Consider the following 18,550-nt stretch of genomic DNA (forward strand, 5'->3'; position numbering starts at 1 on the left):
TTCTTTCTATTTATTGCTTTCACTTCACATTGCATCTTCCGTACTATACACAAGCAATCTTCTTTATAGAACTATGTACGTTACATTAGGCATACAACGGCTTTATGGTGCACAACTCATATGTATCGAACATCTGTCTAGAATTATACAATATCATAATTAGAAAAAGTTACTTAAAAATAACAATTATTAATAGTTCTAACACACAATTATAATTAAATTTTAAAGGCACCACATATGTTCAAAATTCTTAATTATGTCAGATATATATGTGAGCAGTACCTTTACATCACATAATATCGTTACAATAATAATTGAAAGATTTTATTGTGTTCCTTAAACTCTGCGCCGACTTAGGTCCGACTTCTATTTATATGAATATTTGATCTAATGCGCGTATACACAGTGTAGATTTATTTATATAGATTAAATCAATATTTTGAATCAGACGCTCACTTAGATCTGACTCGTATTCGTATGAATATTTGATCTAATGCGCGTATACACAGTGTAGATTTATTTATATAGATTAAATCAATATTTTGAGTCAGACGCTCAGTTAGATCTGACTCGTATTCGTATGAATATTTGATCTAATGCACATATATACAGTGTAGATTTATTTATAGATCAAATCAATATTAAAATATTTTGATATTTTAGTCAAGCATTTCTTGTGTTCCCTGATCAATTTACGCATACGCAGTATATAGATTAAATCAATATTTTGAGTCAGACGCTCTGTTAGAACTGACTCGTATTCATGTGAATACTTGATCTAACCCAGCGGGACTTTCAGCGCTGAGGGAATCGATTCCCTCAGCGCTGAATGGTAATGCCTAGCGCTGATTATTCAAAGGAAACTCCTAATTACTTTAACACGTGCATGTCATTGCGGGCAAGCGCTGAATCGTTCGATTACCTTTTCGTATTTGTAATGCAACATATCAGCGCTGACATGTTCGCTTACTTTTTCGAATTTGTAATGCAACATATCAGCGCTGACATGTTAGCTTACCTTTTCGAATTTGTAATGCAACATATCAGCGCTGATATGTTCGCTTAAATTTTCAATTTTACCTATGCTATTGATTTTTAAATAAAATACTAACAATTTTTTTAGATGAATTATATTTTATATTTATGTTTTATAAAATCAAAATATTAATATTTACATAAAAATATATAATATATTTATATATCATATTAACTTATTTACATTTTAAATTATTTATATATAATTATTTACATGTTAATTTATTTAAATATTATCTCATTTACATATTAAATTGTTAACATATTTTCATATTAATTTATTTAAATATTAACTTATTAATATCACCATTAATATGTTCAGCTGTACTGCAGGAAGGTGTTGTTTTCGTACCAAAAGTTTGAAAATCATTTTCTATAAAAGAATAAAATATTTTAATAAATGCACGATTAAAATTCCCTGTTTCATTTATACCTTCTTTTTTAAACGATAAAAATTCCTCCTTTTTCTTTTTCACCAAACATTTATAATGTCTTACAGTATGCATCTATATATAAGACAAAACAAAAATTATAATTATCATTTTAAATATATTTACTTAATTTTGCATATACTTACAGTGAGTTTATGTTAAATTACAAATTATATTTTATTTATATTTTTGATTTTAAAAATTAAAAATTGTTCACTGCACGCACTTCACTAAAATCAAAAGCAGACTAAATGTATACAATGTAGGCAAAACAAGAAATTCTTAATACTCATATGCTTTTCTTCTTCATTCTTTTATAATTTCAACCCCGAAATTGCCTATGTCGAACACGAATTTCGAAAACAAAGAAAAATAAAAACGAAGAGCTATTACCTCCTCGCTTACTTTTTCAGCGCTGGCATAATGGTACCGCTGGGAATGCGCGTATACACAGTGTAGATTTATTTATAGATCAAATCAATATTAATATTATGTGAAGGATTCCTTGTGTTCTTTAATCAAATGAACATATACATGGTGTTTATACCATTTACATACAAGTAGTTTATCGATAACTACTTGTATAAGGAAAAATTTAATTATTTTAATATTTTGTCAAGTATTCCATATGTATGCATTTTAATGCATTTTACTTATACATTCGAAACGTTTGAACGCGCGGATTAGCCTACTGTAGAGTGCTGTATTAAACAAACACTGGCAAACAACAAATAGTGAAATTTAATTCATATTGATTTTCTATTTTAAAATTGGAAAATACAAACATTAACAAAACTTAATTTGCCTTTATATTTTATTTTTTGCCTGACAAAAACCGATCCTAAATTTTATTTTCTTCCTTTTAACATGTACATACGTCAATTTTGGCGCTCAATATTAGCCGCCAAAATTTTTTTTTTTCAGTCATCGCGCCCTTTAAATTTAATTTATGTTTACGTTACGATTTACCATTTCCTTTTAATAAAATAATGCTAAACTTTTCTACTAGAAAAATTTGTTACAGTCTTATATTAGTTATTGTAGACATATTCCAGAGAATGTTTAATTCAAACGATTTCTTCTTTGGTTGAAATGTTCTTGGATTCAAACAATAACAATTAATACAATAAAAATTTTAATTAATTCGACAAACAATTTATTTTTAATTTTCTATTCAGTATTTTTTGCAGAATCAATTTTATTATTTTATTATGTTGATGCTGTTTTGAGCTAGTGCAGTTAAGCACTTATACTCTTTTTTAACTCGTGGTGTTTTCAAAACCTCTGTTTACACCTTGACTAGATTATTGTTAATCACTTCATCAGACTAAGCAATAATTGACCTCAGATCTGCATACCTCTCCGAGGATCCTGTAACCATTTTGAGATTTGATAAAGCGGTGTTAGTAAGTCTGTCAGTTTTCGCAAATAATTTCAGGGCTGTATGCTTTATTATATATTTTTTGATGGGATCAATCTTGATGTCCCTGAGGATGTCATTCGTCCTAATGTACCATGCAACTTTGAAAAGTCTTCTCGGAGTCTTATTTATAATCACACATCTGTGTTCAATTTGGTCCTTAATAAATTAGAAAGAAATCTAACAATCTAACTTATTGAGATGCACTAAAACTATATTAACATTATAGACATGTATGCTGACGGGTCATTGTCGGTTAGAAAATCATATAAGACATATATTTTTAATATTAAAATATAAAAAAATATTTTATTATTTATATTTAAAAACAGTTTATTTTTTATTAAAATATTTTTCCAATATTGCGTCTATCTTCGATCATCATCTTCAGGGAAATCCTGACCAATTAGTCCACTAATAAATTATTATATAATATTTTTGGTCACAAATAAAATAATAAAATATTTTTTATTAAATTTGCACGTTTACTTTTTACAAATAACTCATACAGTCAATTTTTTATTTTAAAACACGTAAATAATTATTATTTTTGTTATTTGAATGTATTTTAATTTTTTTTAAATGAATTTTTAAAATTATTTCCCAGTTAAGATTATTTACTTTTGCATTTTAAGTCAAAATAATAAAAATAAAATTGAAAATTATTCAACAAAAAGTTTATATATAAAAAATAGCCAAAATTTATTACATTTCCAAATAGTAGTATATCCAGAGCTTGTGTGCAACCCTCTTCGTGCGACGTGGATCTACGTTCGGCTCTTGTTGTTAATCTACGAAAAGTTGCAGTATTTCTGACATTCGGTTGAACACATACGTAGTTCATTTGTACAAAATTTGTAGTGGCTAAAAGGTGTGGAGAAAATTTGTTTATATTTAGTGAATTTATTAAAAATTTAATTCAATTAAATTTGATTAAAATTATTATTTGTAAAATCAATATTATATTAGTACTTTGATTTAAGTATTGTATTGTGAAAATATCTTAAAGCCATGTTATTGAACTTTTTGTTACATTGTTAAAAGTTTTATTAACGCATATTTTCCGTCTACAAATTATTAATTAAAAATATCAGACAATAGTTAACATAAATCAATTTGCAATTATTGCCATTATGTACGTTTTGAGTTAATTAAAAATAAGAATCAAATTTCTCTTTAATATTGCCACGAACACAAAAGTGTTTCAAGTGAAAGGGGTTGGTGCACTTGAAGCAACCACACTTATAATTAAGTTCATTAGAAAAAGCATTTCTTTTTTAATTAAAATATCTTGTAAAAGCTTTTAACATATTATTAGAAGAATATTTGCACAATATTAGTTAACATATAATTACATTTTATTTGTCATAATGATTTAAAATTTAACTTTCTTTTTTTTTAGCATATAACCTGCCTCAACCTCAAGAATGGATAAAGTTGTTAAATTCTGTGAACCTGGACGCGTTTTCGCTAAGGACTCAATCCGTTTGGTGAAACGTTGTACTAAGCCGGACCGCAAGGAGTTCCAGAAAATCGCTATTGCAACAGCTATTGGCTTCTGCATTATGGGTTTTATTGGTTTCTTTGTCAAGCTAATCCATATACCCATCAACAACATCATCGTGGGATCATAAGAAATGCTATTAATTACATACTTAATTGCAATTCTTTACCTACACCTCAACATCTTAATTCCATTTTGATCAATTAGTATATAAGGAATTATTTTTCATACTGAAAACTTTGGTTATATACTAATATTTAGCAACCTTTACATAAAATCATGTCAAAAGTTTCACGTAAAATCGTTTTTAAATAATTCGTTTAATAAAAATATTTACCAAATGTAAAAAATTGTGCTTTTATGTGATAAATGATTATAAATTATAGTACTTTATATATAGTAGCACTTATAAAGTATAGTAATTATATAGTACTTTTAAGTTATAAGTTTTGTAGACAACCTCTAAAGTTCTGGTGGTATAGTCCTATACATTATGAGATTATAATTAGCTAAAGTTTTGTATAACATTGAAAAAGTTTATAATCGAATATTACAAGTTTACCTATTACTTGCTCAATGTTAATGTTAGAGAAACAAATGTTGCTAATTTCAGCAAACGACGTGGGGGGAAAACCCATTACATTAGTATTTTGTTAGTGTTGCAATACCTCACTCGAATAAAAAAAAATTATAAGATTTTCAATTTTGGAACACAGTTTACGTATTGATTGCTGGATTGGAATTCTTAATGTTAACTGCCATCTGTAAAATATAGGATTGAACGATAGTGACACTAACAAATCTTGCTATGAAGACTACAAGACTCCTCTAAATAATGAATGAGGGATTTTTATGTTGTTTGCTTTTATAGGTTTCTAATTGAGCTTAAAAACGCATATACTATTTATATTATACTATTTATACTTGTAATAACTTTGTGTAATACTGTATGTACACAAGTGCGTTTCTCCAGCAAATTTTCGAATAAATAAGAGCATTTGGGAGAGCATTATATCCCTGTCGAAATTTGAAAATATTACACAGACTTTACTCGTACATTATATTTTAAGTAATTTCATTTAAGTGTTGATGTGTAAATCAGCTGTTTTGGTTTGATTCTAAATTTTTGAATTGTTTATTTGCCCGTTCTCACCAAATTTTACACAAAGCTGTTCCATGAAAATCTGTGTACAGAGCGAAATTTTACATTTTATTTGTGTTACAAATAAAGTTCTCAGTTTTAACTTTATTTGTGTTTTACTTAAGTGTTACTTAAGTGTATCTCGTGGAATAGACCTAATATCTGTATGATGCAATTGTACAAGCAGCTGTAGCTGTAATATATTAAAACACGGTGGACTCAGACCAGAATGTGTAGCTGAAGCAGTTGCTACTACTTTATCAATATTCAATAAGTCGGGTATAATGTTAAAATTATAAAAATTTAATCATATAAAAAAATATAATTTATCAATTTAATAGAAAATATTTTTATATTCGCTTTCGACTTTCTATTTTGTCGTATTAGGCTGTATTCATAGCTGCATTATTCTGTTTGTTTTGCCGCTTTTCGCTGTTGTATTATGTGTATACGGGGTATAATATAAATGAATTCTTCTAGCCGTTTATCGATAATATAATGCACTTTTAATTTAACTTGATGTAATTTAGTTAAAACGAAATAAAAAATCAAGTTTATTTTTTTAAATCAAATATAATAAAAATAAATATAAATTTGTTAAAATTTATTTCTAATATCATTAGTTGATTTTAATGCTTATTATTAACAAATTTGCTTTTGTGTACCTGCTTGTGATTTTTGCCTTCCATTCGTGTTTCGTTTTCACTGATTCCGCTACTAGTTCTTGTTTGACGGCATATGAAGTGAGACATTTTGTGTGAAAAATTAAAATTATGTGAAAATGTTATAAATTTCTTAAGAATTAATAAAACAAACAATAATAAATTATAAAATATTGAACTGTGCTATAAAAATAAAGTGTTTAATAGCATATTTGTACTCGGTTGTTTTTTGTTGTAAAACACGCTATCGTTTGACTTGTTCTCGATAAGAGAAAGCAATGGAGGAAGACTTAATATTACAACAACCAACGGATAGGCGTTTGGGCAATACTAATGCATTACCCCCCGGGCCGCCTGGCGTAGAAATAGAACCAAATGAATTTAGTAAGTATTTTTTATATACTACTTTTTTTAATACAAAATATGGTTTAAATAAAAACAAATTATACTAAATTTACTATTTAATAGGTTCTAAACAGCTAGAATCTGAACCTTTAATAAAAAAAAGTCGAAGACGTTCACCTTCAGGGAGTCCGCCGAAAAGAAAATCAGTATCTCGGAGTCGTCGTTCGCCTTCTCCACTAAGGAGACGTCGTTCACCCTCACCAAGACGTAACCGATTTCGTGATTATTCACCAGATCGTAGACGTATCAGACGTTCGCCGGATCGTAGACGTTCTCCAGATCGACGACGATCTCCTCCGCCACGTGATCGGCGAGATCGACGCGATCGTTTTCGTGGTCGAGGACGTAGTAATAGTCGTTCTATAAGTCCAATTAGAAGGGGTGGTAATAGATGGTCGCCAATGAAACAAAATTCTCCGATGTTGGTACAACAACCACCTCCACCAATTATAGCTCAGCCACCACCAAGTGCACAGCAGCCATATGGTGTTATGCCGCCACAAATGTATATGGGTAATCCACCCCAATACAATCAATATCAAACCGGCTTTCCTACAAGACCAGATCCCTATGGTATGCCGCCACCAACAGCACCTAATTTTAATGCTGCTTATCCACCACCAAATACTTGGGGTAATGGTAATATATTATTAAATATTTAAATAAAAAATTTTTTTATAAATGTAACAATATCTTTTGTAATTTTGTAGATGCATATGCTCCTCAGCAATGGATGCAACAAACTGTGCCTGTGCCAGAGCAACTTCAACAAATGCAACAGGCACCAGTTACTACTGCAGCACCACCAGAACCGATTATGCTAGCAGCAAATGCAACTGCTCAAGCTGTTAGCATGATACCTGAGGCGCCACCGGGCACTTTAGAGAACAATACGGTTAATCATAATGGTATGAAATGAACATCTTATTAATTATTATGTAAAATTCGTATTTATAAATTGTATATTTCTTCAAAAAATATATTCCACAAATTTTTTTATCACCTCATCCAACAAACCAAAATACAATTCATTATCTAAAATTGTATACATAGACAAACATACATACGTTTATGTATATCCATATAATCAACTCAAAGAACGTACATCAAGCAGCAATGTCACGCAATTTAGGTTCAAAAGAGGTTAATACTAGCAGTCCACAGAGTAATTCAAACTACTACCTGTGTCTCTACATTGAAGTTAATATTAAAGTATTTCACGGCTATACATTGATTTATGCGTGAAATCGTAAAAAGCGTAAATAGTGCATAATTGTAAAAAATAGTCATTATTAATATGGTACATCTAATATTGTTATTTATTTTTAATTTGTTTTAGCGGCCGTTGTTAAAGAAGCTGAAAATCAACGGGATGAATTGAAATGGCAACGACTAAATTATTTGAAGAAAACCGCAGGCCTTAAGAATGAATTGAAAAAGTTGAAGGAACAACGCAAAGAATTAGTAATAGGTGGAGCTCCACCATCTCCGACAACAAAGGGTTTTATTGACGAGAATGAAAACCTTCAGGTATGCGCTCATTTTAATATATTTAATTATAGTTTCACAATAAAACAAATTCAATCATATTGGTTATGCTAATGTGAGATATACAAAGAAAAAAATTATTTATTTAAACACGATGCAGAACTATTAAGTTGATTAAATGAAAATAATTGCATTGCTTTAAACTTATTTTGCAAAATGAATTATACAATTGTGTTGAGCTTGTTGAAAACTTAACCAATTAATTTTAATTTGCATATTACACTGTTATTGAGTTATATTGGTGTTTGGTGTAAAATTTAAAGCACATGTATACGTATAAAAATAAGCTCATTCCCAGCAGTATTATTGTAGAGGCACTATATGCTATAGCCAGCCAATTTGATCTATTTGTCGACATCATCGGTCGAAAACAAAAAGATTTGGTTAAAAAAATATTTAATTTATCTAGCTAAAAAACTAAGTTCCACACAGATTAACAACTCAATCGCATTTCAATCAATAGAACAATTCCTCCATGTTGCATACATTGATTCCTTTCTTCATATTAAAAAATTTAGTTCCATAGAGAATAACAACTGAATGGCATTTCGAGCAGTAGAAGAAGTCCTTACGTTGTATATATCGACACTTTTTTTCGTATCAAAAAACTTAGTTCCATAGAGAATAACAACTCAGGCCATGTGAGAGTTGGAGTAAATTGAGGTAAAGTAAATTGAAATTTCCTAGAGCTTTTTGCATTGCACTTATGTAAATATTTATTTATTGCACTTATTTATTATTTTTGGTTAAAAGTTTTAAACATTTAATGAAATTTTCACGATGGTTGCACTTAAATTACTTAATTTTTATCTAATTTACCCTACTCGAAATTCTGGTAAATACTAACATTCGCTGCCATACCGACATAATTTACTATTTCTCTCAATTTACCATCAATTTACTCGAACTCCCATTCTGCCTCAATTACATTTCGATCAATAGAACAAGTCCCCCACGTTGCATACATCGATACATTTTTTCCTATTAAACAACTTAGTTCCATAGAGAGTAACAACCCAATGGCTTAACGCTTAGTAGAACACGTCCTTACGTTGCATATATCGATACCTTTTTTCGTATCAATAGACATAGTTCCATAGAGAATAACAACCCAATGGTATTTCGCTTAATAGAACAATTCCTTACGTTGCATACATCGATACATTTTTTCTTATCTAAAGTCTTAGTTCCATAGAGAATAACATTTCGGTAGGATTAGGAGGAAATTTTCTTCACGTTACATATTTTGATACCTTTCTTTGTATTATGCATATGGTATATCAACACTTATGCAAACCAAGATCGATTGCATGTAAATGTAGAGTAATTATCTTTCATATTGAAACAGTGTCATTTTTGTGATCACATTCTCAACAGGTCTTCGTTTTAAAGTTCAAGGCACGAATATATAATTGGGTTTGGATATAATAAGGTGCTAAATAGTTAATTCTAACGTATAACTACGTTTAATCCCAAAGTGAGATCTAATTATAGCTCTATTCCGCATGACATCACCTATCTTTTTTCATGTCCAAATGCGCATACGAGTCCTATTCTATTCCAAGCCCTATTGAAGAAGTCTCCGTCGTAGTAAAATGATTAATTTCAGTCAGCTTGAGTTTAAATTTAATTAAGACTATTGATATCCTCATCATTTTTCGAACCCACATATTCCTAATTCCACCCTGAACCGCTTGTTACCCAAATTCAAACCATTTATATGACTTATCCATTTTTGCTGTGTTTAGTTACATACTGACATACGGAAAAATATATAGCGTGAAATCGATTCATACGCTCTTGACAAGCTCGTTTATGAATATAGAGTAATCTTCTTCTTCTTCTTGAGTTAGTGCTATTACGTACTTTTACTCTATAATGGCTGGGGGCTTATCTCTACCCCACACTAGGCTTTAACTAGGCTAAAAAAAAAATCATATCATTTATTTGTCTTTTAGTTGATGACGGACCTTAAATCTGCATATCTTCCTGAGAGTCCAGAAGTGGACTTGAGGATTGTTAGGGCGGGGTTAATTAGCGTATCAACTTTAGTGAATAATTTTAGAGTTCTGTCTCTGATATATTTTTTCACTGAGTCAATCCTAAGATCTCTATGTATGTCTGTTGATCTAATATACCATGGAATCCTAAACAGTTTTCTTAAAGTCAGGTTTTGAGCTATCTGTAATTGCTTTAAGGTAGTATTTGAGGCTTTGCTATATGTAACACATCCGTACATAATAATTCATATTAATGCAATTTGATCTAGTAGACTGTATTTTTTTATTTAAATTTTTTTTTTGATTTTTTTGACAATTGATGGATTTGTATTAAAAATTAACCAACGTGAATTGAATTTGTGTGATTATGGTTTCTTATGTTTATTAAAAAATAAAATTGTATATAAAGTTATTTTTAAAATAAGTGCGAAAATAAATACATGGTAATTTTTCACAGCTTATGCACTCGATGATATTTACATACATTTATTCACTTATGCGACTTATAAAATGTGCACATATTTAATGTGTATGCATTGAAAGTAACTGATACCGACTGCAAAAGTTCATATTGTATGGACACGGCAAGATGAAGAATATATGATGTTGATGAACTTCAGCAAGAGAGATGTTAGTTCATGAGGACATTATTTTATGAGCTTTATTCTGTATTCTGTATTCTTTTATATAAAAATTGTACTTAGGTTTATTATGTATATACGTAGATTGTATTTTTATTGTATTGTATTATTAAGAGCATGATGTTCACTTTAGTTTTAATTACCTAATTGAATTGTCGGTGTCTAACGTGGGATCTAACCGGATATTCATATCTTAAGGCTGTTGGATTGGATTGGAGATGTTTGCGGAATGGCTACGCAGAACTTACACCAATATGCGCATATAAAATATATAAATAAAATATTTTAATATATATACATTTTAATAGAAATTAATTAGAATTTTTTTTTTATATCTCTAGAATCAAATTGGGAAAAAGTTAAGTACTATTGAAAATGTAATTGATATGCTTAATGGTTTGATTGGTGAGGAAAACATTGAAAAGGATCAGGAGTTGGTGGAAGCCGACATCGTAGATGAAACAAAACAACAGTTGAACACAAATTCAGAACAAGTCAAGAAAACATCAAATAAATCGACAAGTTCCGAAAGCTCTTCAGGCTCGTCTAGTTCTAATGATTCTTCATCATCGTCGTCATCATCTGAAAATGAGGAGGATGAAAGTTCACCAGAACGTTTAAAAAATAAAGCAATGGAATCAATGAAATCAAAAATAAAAGAAACTAAAAAGGATACTGACAACAATAGAGATATTAGGTAATAAAAATTATATACATTTATTTATAAGTTAATTTCACTAAATATTTTATTTTTTTTTTTTCAAGTACAATCGATGAAAATCGTGTAAATTACGTATTTTACGATCCTGAAATGCATTGGTGTCAAACATGTGACGTGTTTCCAAAAACAGCTAAGGACTATTTAAATCATTTACATTCTCGAGATCACATGGATCGTGAAAGCATTGAAACTCCATGGCACAGCAATATGCCTTATGATGTAATATAATATTTTATTATAGTAATTGTATACCAACCAAATAATATACTTATAAATATTTCTTCACAGCAATATCCAACATATTCAAATGTACCCAACAAACGTACTCCAATACGAGGTTTATCATTTTTTGTTCCAGCCACCGCTTGGTACTGTAAATTATGTCAAGTTTGGATGGGCGACTTACATTGCGCCTCTACACATCTTAAGTCTCCTTTGCATTCAAATAAGTATACCGTAAGATATATTTACTTTATTTTATTAATAAATAAAATGTATGTATATAGGACGAATTGAATGGTTCCATCAGGTTGTTCAACAAGAAAGTTTTTTATTAGAGTTGTAGCTTACATACATATATGTCTATCGAATTGGAAACAATATAATGTGAAAACAATGTAATGATTTGGATGAGGTGTGAACGTTTTCATTTCATAATAACAAATCAGTTCAGTAAACTGATATAATTAATTTCAGTGAATCAATCTTTTTTGTGCATTATGCGAACTATACCATATATAAAAAGTTTTTTAAACTATTTTAGGCACTGGGATACATTATAAAAAGTAAAACTTATTTGAGTACATAAAAACATTAAAAAAAGTTTATTTTTTTTTATAGCAATATTTAGAAAAGAATCCAGACTATGAAGCTAATTGGCTAGCAGATCGTCAACGTATTTTGAATGAAAAAAAATCTGTATCGGCAAATGCAGTAACTACTATTGGCCAATCCAATAAAAAAGCAAAGAAAGAAGAGAGCAAAAAACGAAAGAAAAAGAGGTAAATTAATAATCAAAATAAATTAACTTTATATAATTTCCTGATATAAAAAAAAAGTAAAGTTCATATTACTTTACTTAAGTCCATATTATTAGTACTATGACTGTATCTCATGAGAGTGAAATTTGTTTTGTTTTGGTTAAACGTATAAAATGCTTGTGTGTAGTAGTGCAGAGAACAGAAATTGAGAGTATTCAGCATTAAAAGGTAAACATAACCATAACATTGCATATGTATGTGTGTTAAGTTGAAGAAACCCAGCAAATTTCATTGCGTGAAATTCATGAACTCACATCACACTCTCTTCCCTCTCTCATCAATAAGCAACCGGTTTTCAAGTTCATGTTCATGTTCATGATAGTGTAAGTAGGCCCATAGATTTTTTTTGTTATTTTAATAGAACCTTGATGTCTATGCGGTTGCTAACATATTGCGGGTACTTATTTTAACAACTTTGTCACCTATAACGTTCCACACCTTATTTTTTCGGATCTTAAACTTCTATATCAAGTGAATTTGCTTGACTTTGAGAACCATTTCTTTAAGATCTGGCTGTCGATTTATAATTTCATAGATTCTATATCATTGTTGTAAAACATTCTCTTATTAATTTCTATATATCATGCCATATATTTCATGTATTTGCAGCAGTGACAAAAAGGAGAAAAAGAAGGACAAGAAGAAACGTTCGAAAAAACGTAAGAAGGCAGCATCATCAAGTTCATCATCGTCAAGTTCATCTACGGATAATGAGGAACAGAGAAAAAAGAAACCAGTCATTGTTATAAAGGAATTAGATAATCCCAATCCAGCAGCTTCTATACGAGTAACAATGCGTAAAGAAGATAATAGAAAAATTGAGGAAGAGGGTCCACCGCCTCCACCAATAATTTCAGTAGCAGCATATTCAGCTGAAATTGATAATTCTAACATTAATGAAATACATGCTCAACAGTCAAAACTATTAAAAAATAATAATGTAGAAGACAAAAACGAGGATAATATTATACAACAATGGAATACTTTGCAGCCGGTTATAAGTGAAAAAGAGAAAAAGTTATTAGAAGAATTAAAGGGTAAATTAAAAAATAAACCACGTGAGGATATATTACAAATTTCTAACTTACCGCGAACTGCTATAGAACCCATAGAAAGGGAAAAAGTTAAAAATGTAACAGATCTGTCTCGAACTAGCAACAGACGGGAAACGGATTCCATTCGCCGCAAATCACGTAGCAGGAGCCGTCGTCGTTCTCCATATGATGCTACGAGAAAAAGGAGGTCACGATCACGAAGAAGGTATATTTTTGAAATTTACTAAGACTGAAATTTGTATACTTACCATGTTTTAGAAGTATAGAAGAAAAATTCACAGTATTGGGTAATATAATTTTTTATTTCAATTTCTAAATTAAAGGACTCGTTCACGTGATCGACGACGACGGTCTGTATCACGTTCTCGTACACGTTCAATAAGTCGAAATAGAGCAGGAGATTTTAGACGAGGGCGTCGTTCCAATAGTCGCAATCGGCGTTATTCTCCTTATGGCGGTGGTCGCAGACAAAGATCCCGGTCTCTTAGAAGAAGGTTAGTAAATCCAGAAATGTATTAATCTTTCATATATTCCAGTCCGTGGTAATAATCTTATATATATATAAAAAATGATAAGTTCGAACTAAGTAATAACATTTTTTTTGACTGCTTTAATTTTAGAAGTCGCTCTCGTGACCGAAGACGTCGTTCAGGTTCTCGTTCTCGCTCTAGCTCTAGAAATCGCGTTGAAAAACCAATTGTGAAACATCCCGAATTTAGACCTCGAGTGCCCGAAAAAGAGAAAGAAAAGAAAGCAGCAGACTCTAAAGAAAAGAGAGATATTTCTAAGAAACAAAAAATAGCACCATCCATTCCATCAGGTAAAAAGTTACCTTTTATAGGTAAAATGCCTGTGTTTAAGAAACAAACTCCTGGACAAAATGAAAATGGCTCAGATAGACGTAGCGATGAAAATGGTATGATTTACATGAACGAAAATAGTACTGGTGCAACCATGTATAATCTTCAAACACCAAGACCAATAGCGCCGACAGCAGCACAAATACAAATGGCAATGATGGAGGATGCATTTGGCAATGCACCACCTTTCCATCCTGATGTTGGTATGAGGGTTGATTATGATGATTTAATGCCAGATCCTGTGCAATTTGTAAGCATTATGTCACAAGCACCACCACCGCCCCCACCTGATAGCGGACCTTTAGATAAATCGGATGCTTCCGATAAAGAAGATATGCTACCGCCGGGAATCGATGAAATAGAAACGGAAGAATTTTCAGACAAGGCAGCACCTGCAGATGATGAATGCGCCTTACCAAAGGAATTTCAAGCTGCGCTCCAGATTATATATCCTGGCGATAAGAAGCCAGGTGATGATGAAAAAGATGGCCTACAAAAAAGTTCTGGTATGTTTATATTATTAACAACAAGTGCAAAACAATTGCTTTGAATCAGGAAGTCTTATGTATTTTTTTTTAATGGATGCAAATTTATTTGTTTTTATCTTTTTAGGTGAAACAAAAATAATTGTTGATGAACCTGTTATGCATCCTGAGGATTTAGTTAGGGAAGGTATACATCTGGTAACATTAGAGGAATCTTCAATTATGGGCATGGACGAAGTATCACAATTAAGCATGAATGAACCATTAGTTTTTAATAAACGGAACACAGTAACTTCTGTACCACTACCTGTTGCACTACCACAACTTGAGGATTCTTCTTCGCAAAATGCAGCTGATATAGATTTGAGTGCAAAGAATGTGCAACAAGTACCAAAGCCAACACCTATTGAAGATTTATATAACATTGAAAATGGATTTAATCACGATATTATAAAACTACCATTGGAACCTACTATGGTGCCACCTCCTGAACCGGCTGATATACCAATGCCTTCACCAGATAAGGATGAAGTCACATCAGATGTTGTCTATGATTTGGACGACATACCAAAACCACCACCATCGCCAACAGAAAGTGAGAAGAATCGTCGTCAAGAAGAATTAGACGATTTAGCTATGCTTGGTATTGATGCTGACGATATGGCTGCACAATGTATGTAGTAAAGAAGAAGACAAGACGATAAGGCAATACATATACAAAGTTAAGTCCTCTCTTATATATCAATGCTTGATTTTCTTAATTTTATTTAATTACTTTAAATTAAGTAAGTGACAACAATGTATATCTATAACCATACAAAAAAAATGGAATTATTGAATTATCATATTAAAAGTATAATAAAGGATAATATTATTTTAGTTAATAATTGCATAAAACTTAAAACAAAAATTTATGTTATTAATATTGTAAAGATAGATTTGCAAGATGCATGAGTAAAGTCAGCAATGCATTTTGAATACATTTTGTTCGATGAGCATTGCCAGAGCAGAAGAAGAAGTTCATCATATTACACAGTTCTTATTATACAATAATATTTTGAACACATTTTAAGGGGTGAAGTGCCATCGTCCCCTTAAATATAAAAAAAATTTAATGCAAGAATGAAATGAGAATAAATATGATATAATCTTTAAGCACTGGATTACCAGTTTTTATTTTGCATATCAGAAACCAATTTATATTTAGCACGTGTGCGAGTAAGCCTAAGTTGCGTTCTAAATGAGGGAAATTTTAAGTTGTGCCGATAATGTAGTGATGTGTCGATACGTGTTGATAAATGGCCATATGTGTGCAGTGCAAAAAATCCCAAAAAATTTCCTATTTGGGACGCGTGCGAGTTAGTCTAAGTTGTGTTCTAAATGAGGGAAATTCTAAGTTGTGCCGATAATGTAGTGATGTATCGATACGTGTTGATATATGGCTAAATGTGTGCAGTGCAAAAAATCCCAAAAAATCTCCTATTTGGTTTAGTATCAACTTAGCCTAACTTGCATACGTCCTTAGTGAGAATAACATTTCATTAAAGTAATAGAACACTTAACATTTTTTTAGCAAAACCAATTAAGCCGGGATATGTTGACGTTCTAAGTACATTTTTAATAATAAATAAATGGTTTTTCTTATTTCACCTCGTTGAAATAATTCATTTTTTATATATATATTTTATATAGTCAGTGTATACTTATCAGTTAGGATGTACATATTTTGAAATTTTTTTCATACAATGCTCTGAGCATGTAAAATGATTTCAAGTGAAATCACTTTCATTGTACACTATTAGAGAAAATATTTTCAAATATCTTTCAGACTGAGGTGGTGTATACAATAATAATATGAGATCACGTCATGATATCACACAAAAAAAATATGTAATTGATGTATTAAATCTTTCTTATGCATTGTATATATCAATTACATATTCAATTAATAAAAACAAAGATTTTTCCTCATTGCTTAGCTGTTCACATTTTACATACAAATAATATTTCAAATTTTGGTAATTTCCCTTGTGGGAAATTTATTTTCAAGGGTTGCATTCGACATTTTTCGCCTTAAATGAGTTGATTTATTGATAATGAGCTCATATATATGAAAGATTTTTGTGTGATAAATGAGCAAAATCGCCTAAATAAGAAAGTGTGATTGTGCTGATTAATCTTATATAGAACATTGAAATGCTTTAACACATATAGGTACTAAAATATAACTATATTTATCTATGTTAGTTTTAAATCTTCGTAATTTCCCTTGTGGGAAATTCATTTTTAAGGGTTGAATTCAACATTTTTCGCCTTAAATGATTAAATGATTTATGCATAATGAGCTCATTTATATGAACAATCTTTGTCATCATTATCATAAATCATCCTCATTAGTGGTTATTATGAGCAAAACTGTCTAAATGAGACAGTATGAATGTGCTATAAGAAAGATATTTCGACATTTGAATATAACATAAAAGTTAACTAAGAAAGAACTCTTGTAGTTTACCAATTTCATTTCAAAACTGACTATATACGAATAAAGTTATGGCCGTGAATGTGGTGTAATACCATTATTATAATTTATACATACTTTTTGCAGTTATTAGCTTTTTTGCAAATGATTTTTATAAGACAATCTGAGCGCCTAGAATAATTAGAGGTTAGTTTAGATACAGTTCCTAACAAATCTTGTTGATTTACTAATTGATAGATTACTGGAAATTTAACCCGATTTTTAATAGTGTATAGGTTAGGGTATAGTGTTATAAATAAGTTCTCTGTTTTTAATGATTACGAAGTTAAGGTCGTGTGCGAGTTAGGCTAAGTTGATGCTAAACCAAATGGGAGATTTTTTGGGATTTTTTGCACTGCACACATATAGCCATTTATCAACACGTATCGACACATCACTACATTATCGGCACAACTTAGAATTTCCCGCATTTAGAACGCAACTTAGCCTAACTCGCACACGACCTAAATACCTTTTATGAAGATAATAAAAATAGATTAATAAGTTTTATGTTACGATTCGGAAAGTTAACATATTTAATGAATTATTTTAAACAGTTCTATCTCAGATTAGATTAGACTATTAGATTCTAAGTAGTTTAAAACGTTTTAGCATATATATTATATAAATATATTGCAATATTAAAGTATGTTTAAAGTAAATGATAACTAATGTGTTGTTCTATCCCCCATCGTTGCGCCCTTTCAGACATACTACAACTGATATTTAATGACAGGTAACTAAATGACAAGTAATGATGGAAATAGAGTGAGACGTACATTAAATCCAAGGTACTAAACAAAAATATGATCAGTAAAATTTTGAAATCAATTGGGTTTGGATTTTGCTGACATTTTTAGGTTATTAATATGGATTGTCGTAAAACAGTGGTTCCCAACCGGTGGTTAAAAATGGTCTATGAATAAAATTTATTAGGTATGGATACATAGCTTATGTTTTGTCTACTGAGACCTCACTTGTTATTCATTATACATTATACCAGACATACATAAATTATATTAAAATAATTATACAGTTTATTATATTTAAACCTTGTGGTTTCTACTAAAAATAACAATATCAT

General features: G+C 30.3%; 2 protein-coding genes across 3 annotated transcripts; both read left to right on the forward strand.

Moving 5' to 3' along the window:
- Window positions 1–3,591: 3,591 nt before the first annotated feature.
- LOC119670351 (protein transport protein Sec61 gamma-2 subunit) lies at window positions 3,592–4,703 on the forward strand. Its single transcript, XM_038080580.1, has 2 exons — window positions 3,592–3,757; window positions 4,289–4,703. Exon 2 carries the CDS (start codon window positions 4,314–4,316, stop codon window positions 4,518–4,520), a length of 207 nt encoding a protein of 68 aa, XP_037936508.1. The 5' UTR covers window positions 3,592–3,757; window positions 4,289–4,313; the 3' UTR covers window positions 4,521–4,703.
- A 1,511-nt stretch (window positions 4,704–6,214) lies between these two features.
- LOC119670118 (zinc finger matrin-type protein CG9776) lies at window positions 6,215–15,829 on the forward strand. Of its 2 annotated transcripts, none has more exons than XM_038080244.1 (12): window positions 6,215–6,577; window positions 6,662–7,237; window positions 7,309–7,506; window positions 7,938–8,128; window positions 11,129–11,484; window positions 11,553–11,727; window positions 11,797–11,964; window positions 12,349–12,509; window positions 13,158–13,808; window positions 13,927–14,097; window positions 14,224–14,969; window positions 15,076–15,829. In XM_038080244.1, exons 1-12 carry the CDS (start codon window positions 6,472–6,474, stop codon window positions 15,627–15,629), a joined length of 4,053 nt encoding a protein of 1,350 aa, XP_037936172.1. In that variant the 5' UTR covers window positions 6,215–6,471; the 3' UTR covers window positions 15,630–15,829. The 2 variants fall into 2 exon arrangements, with proteins under 2 accessions (XP_037936172.1, XP_037936173.1); XM_038080245.1 differs by having other exon boundaries at window positions 6,662–7,231.
- The last annotated feature ends 2,721 nt before the right edge of the window (window positions 15,830–18,550 follow it).

The sequence above is a fragment of the Teleopsis dalmanni genome, chromosome 1, assembly GCF_002237135.1.
Source record: "Teleopsis dalmanni isolate 2A chromosome 1, ASM223713v2, whole genome shotgun sequence".
NCBI lineage: Eukaryota > Metazoa > Arthropoda > Insecta > Diptera > Diopsidae > Teleopsis > Teleopsis dalmanni.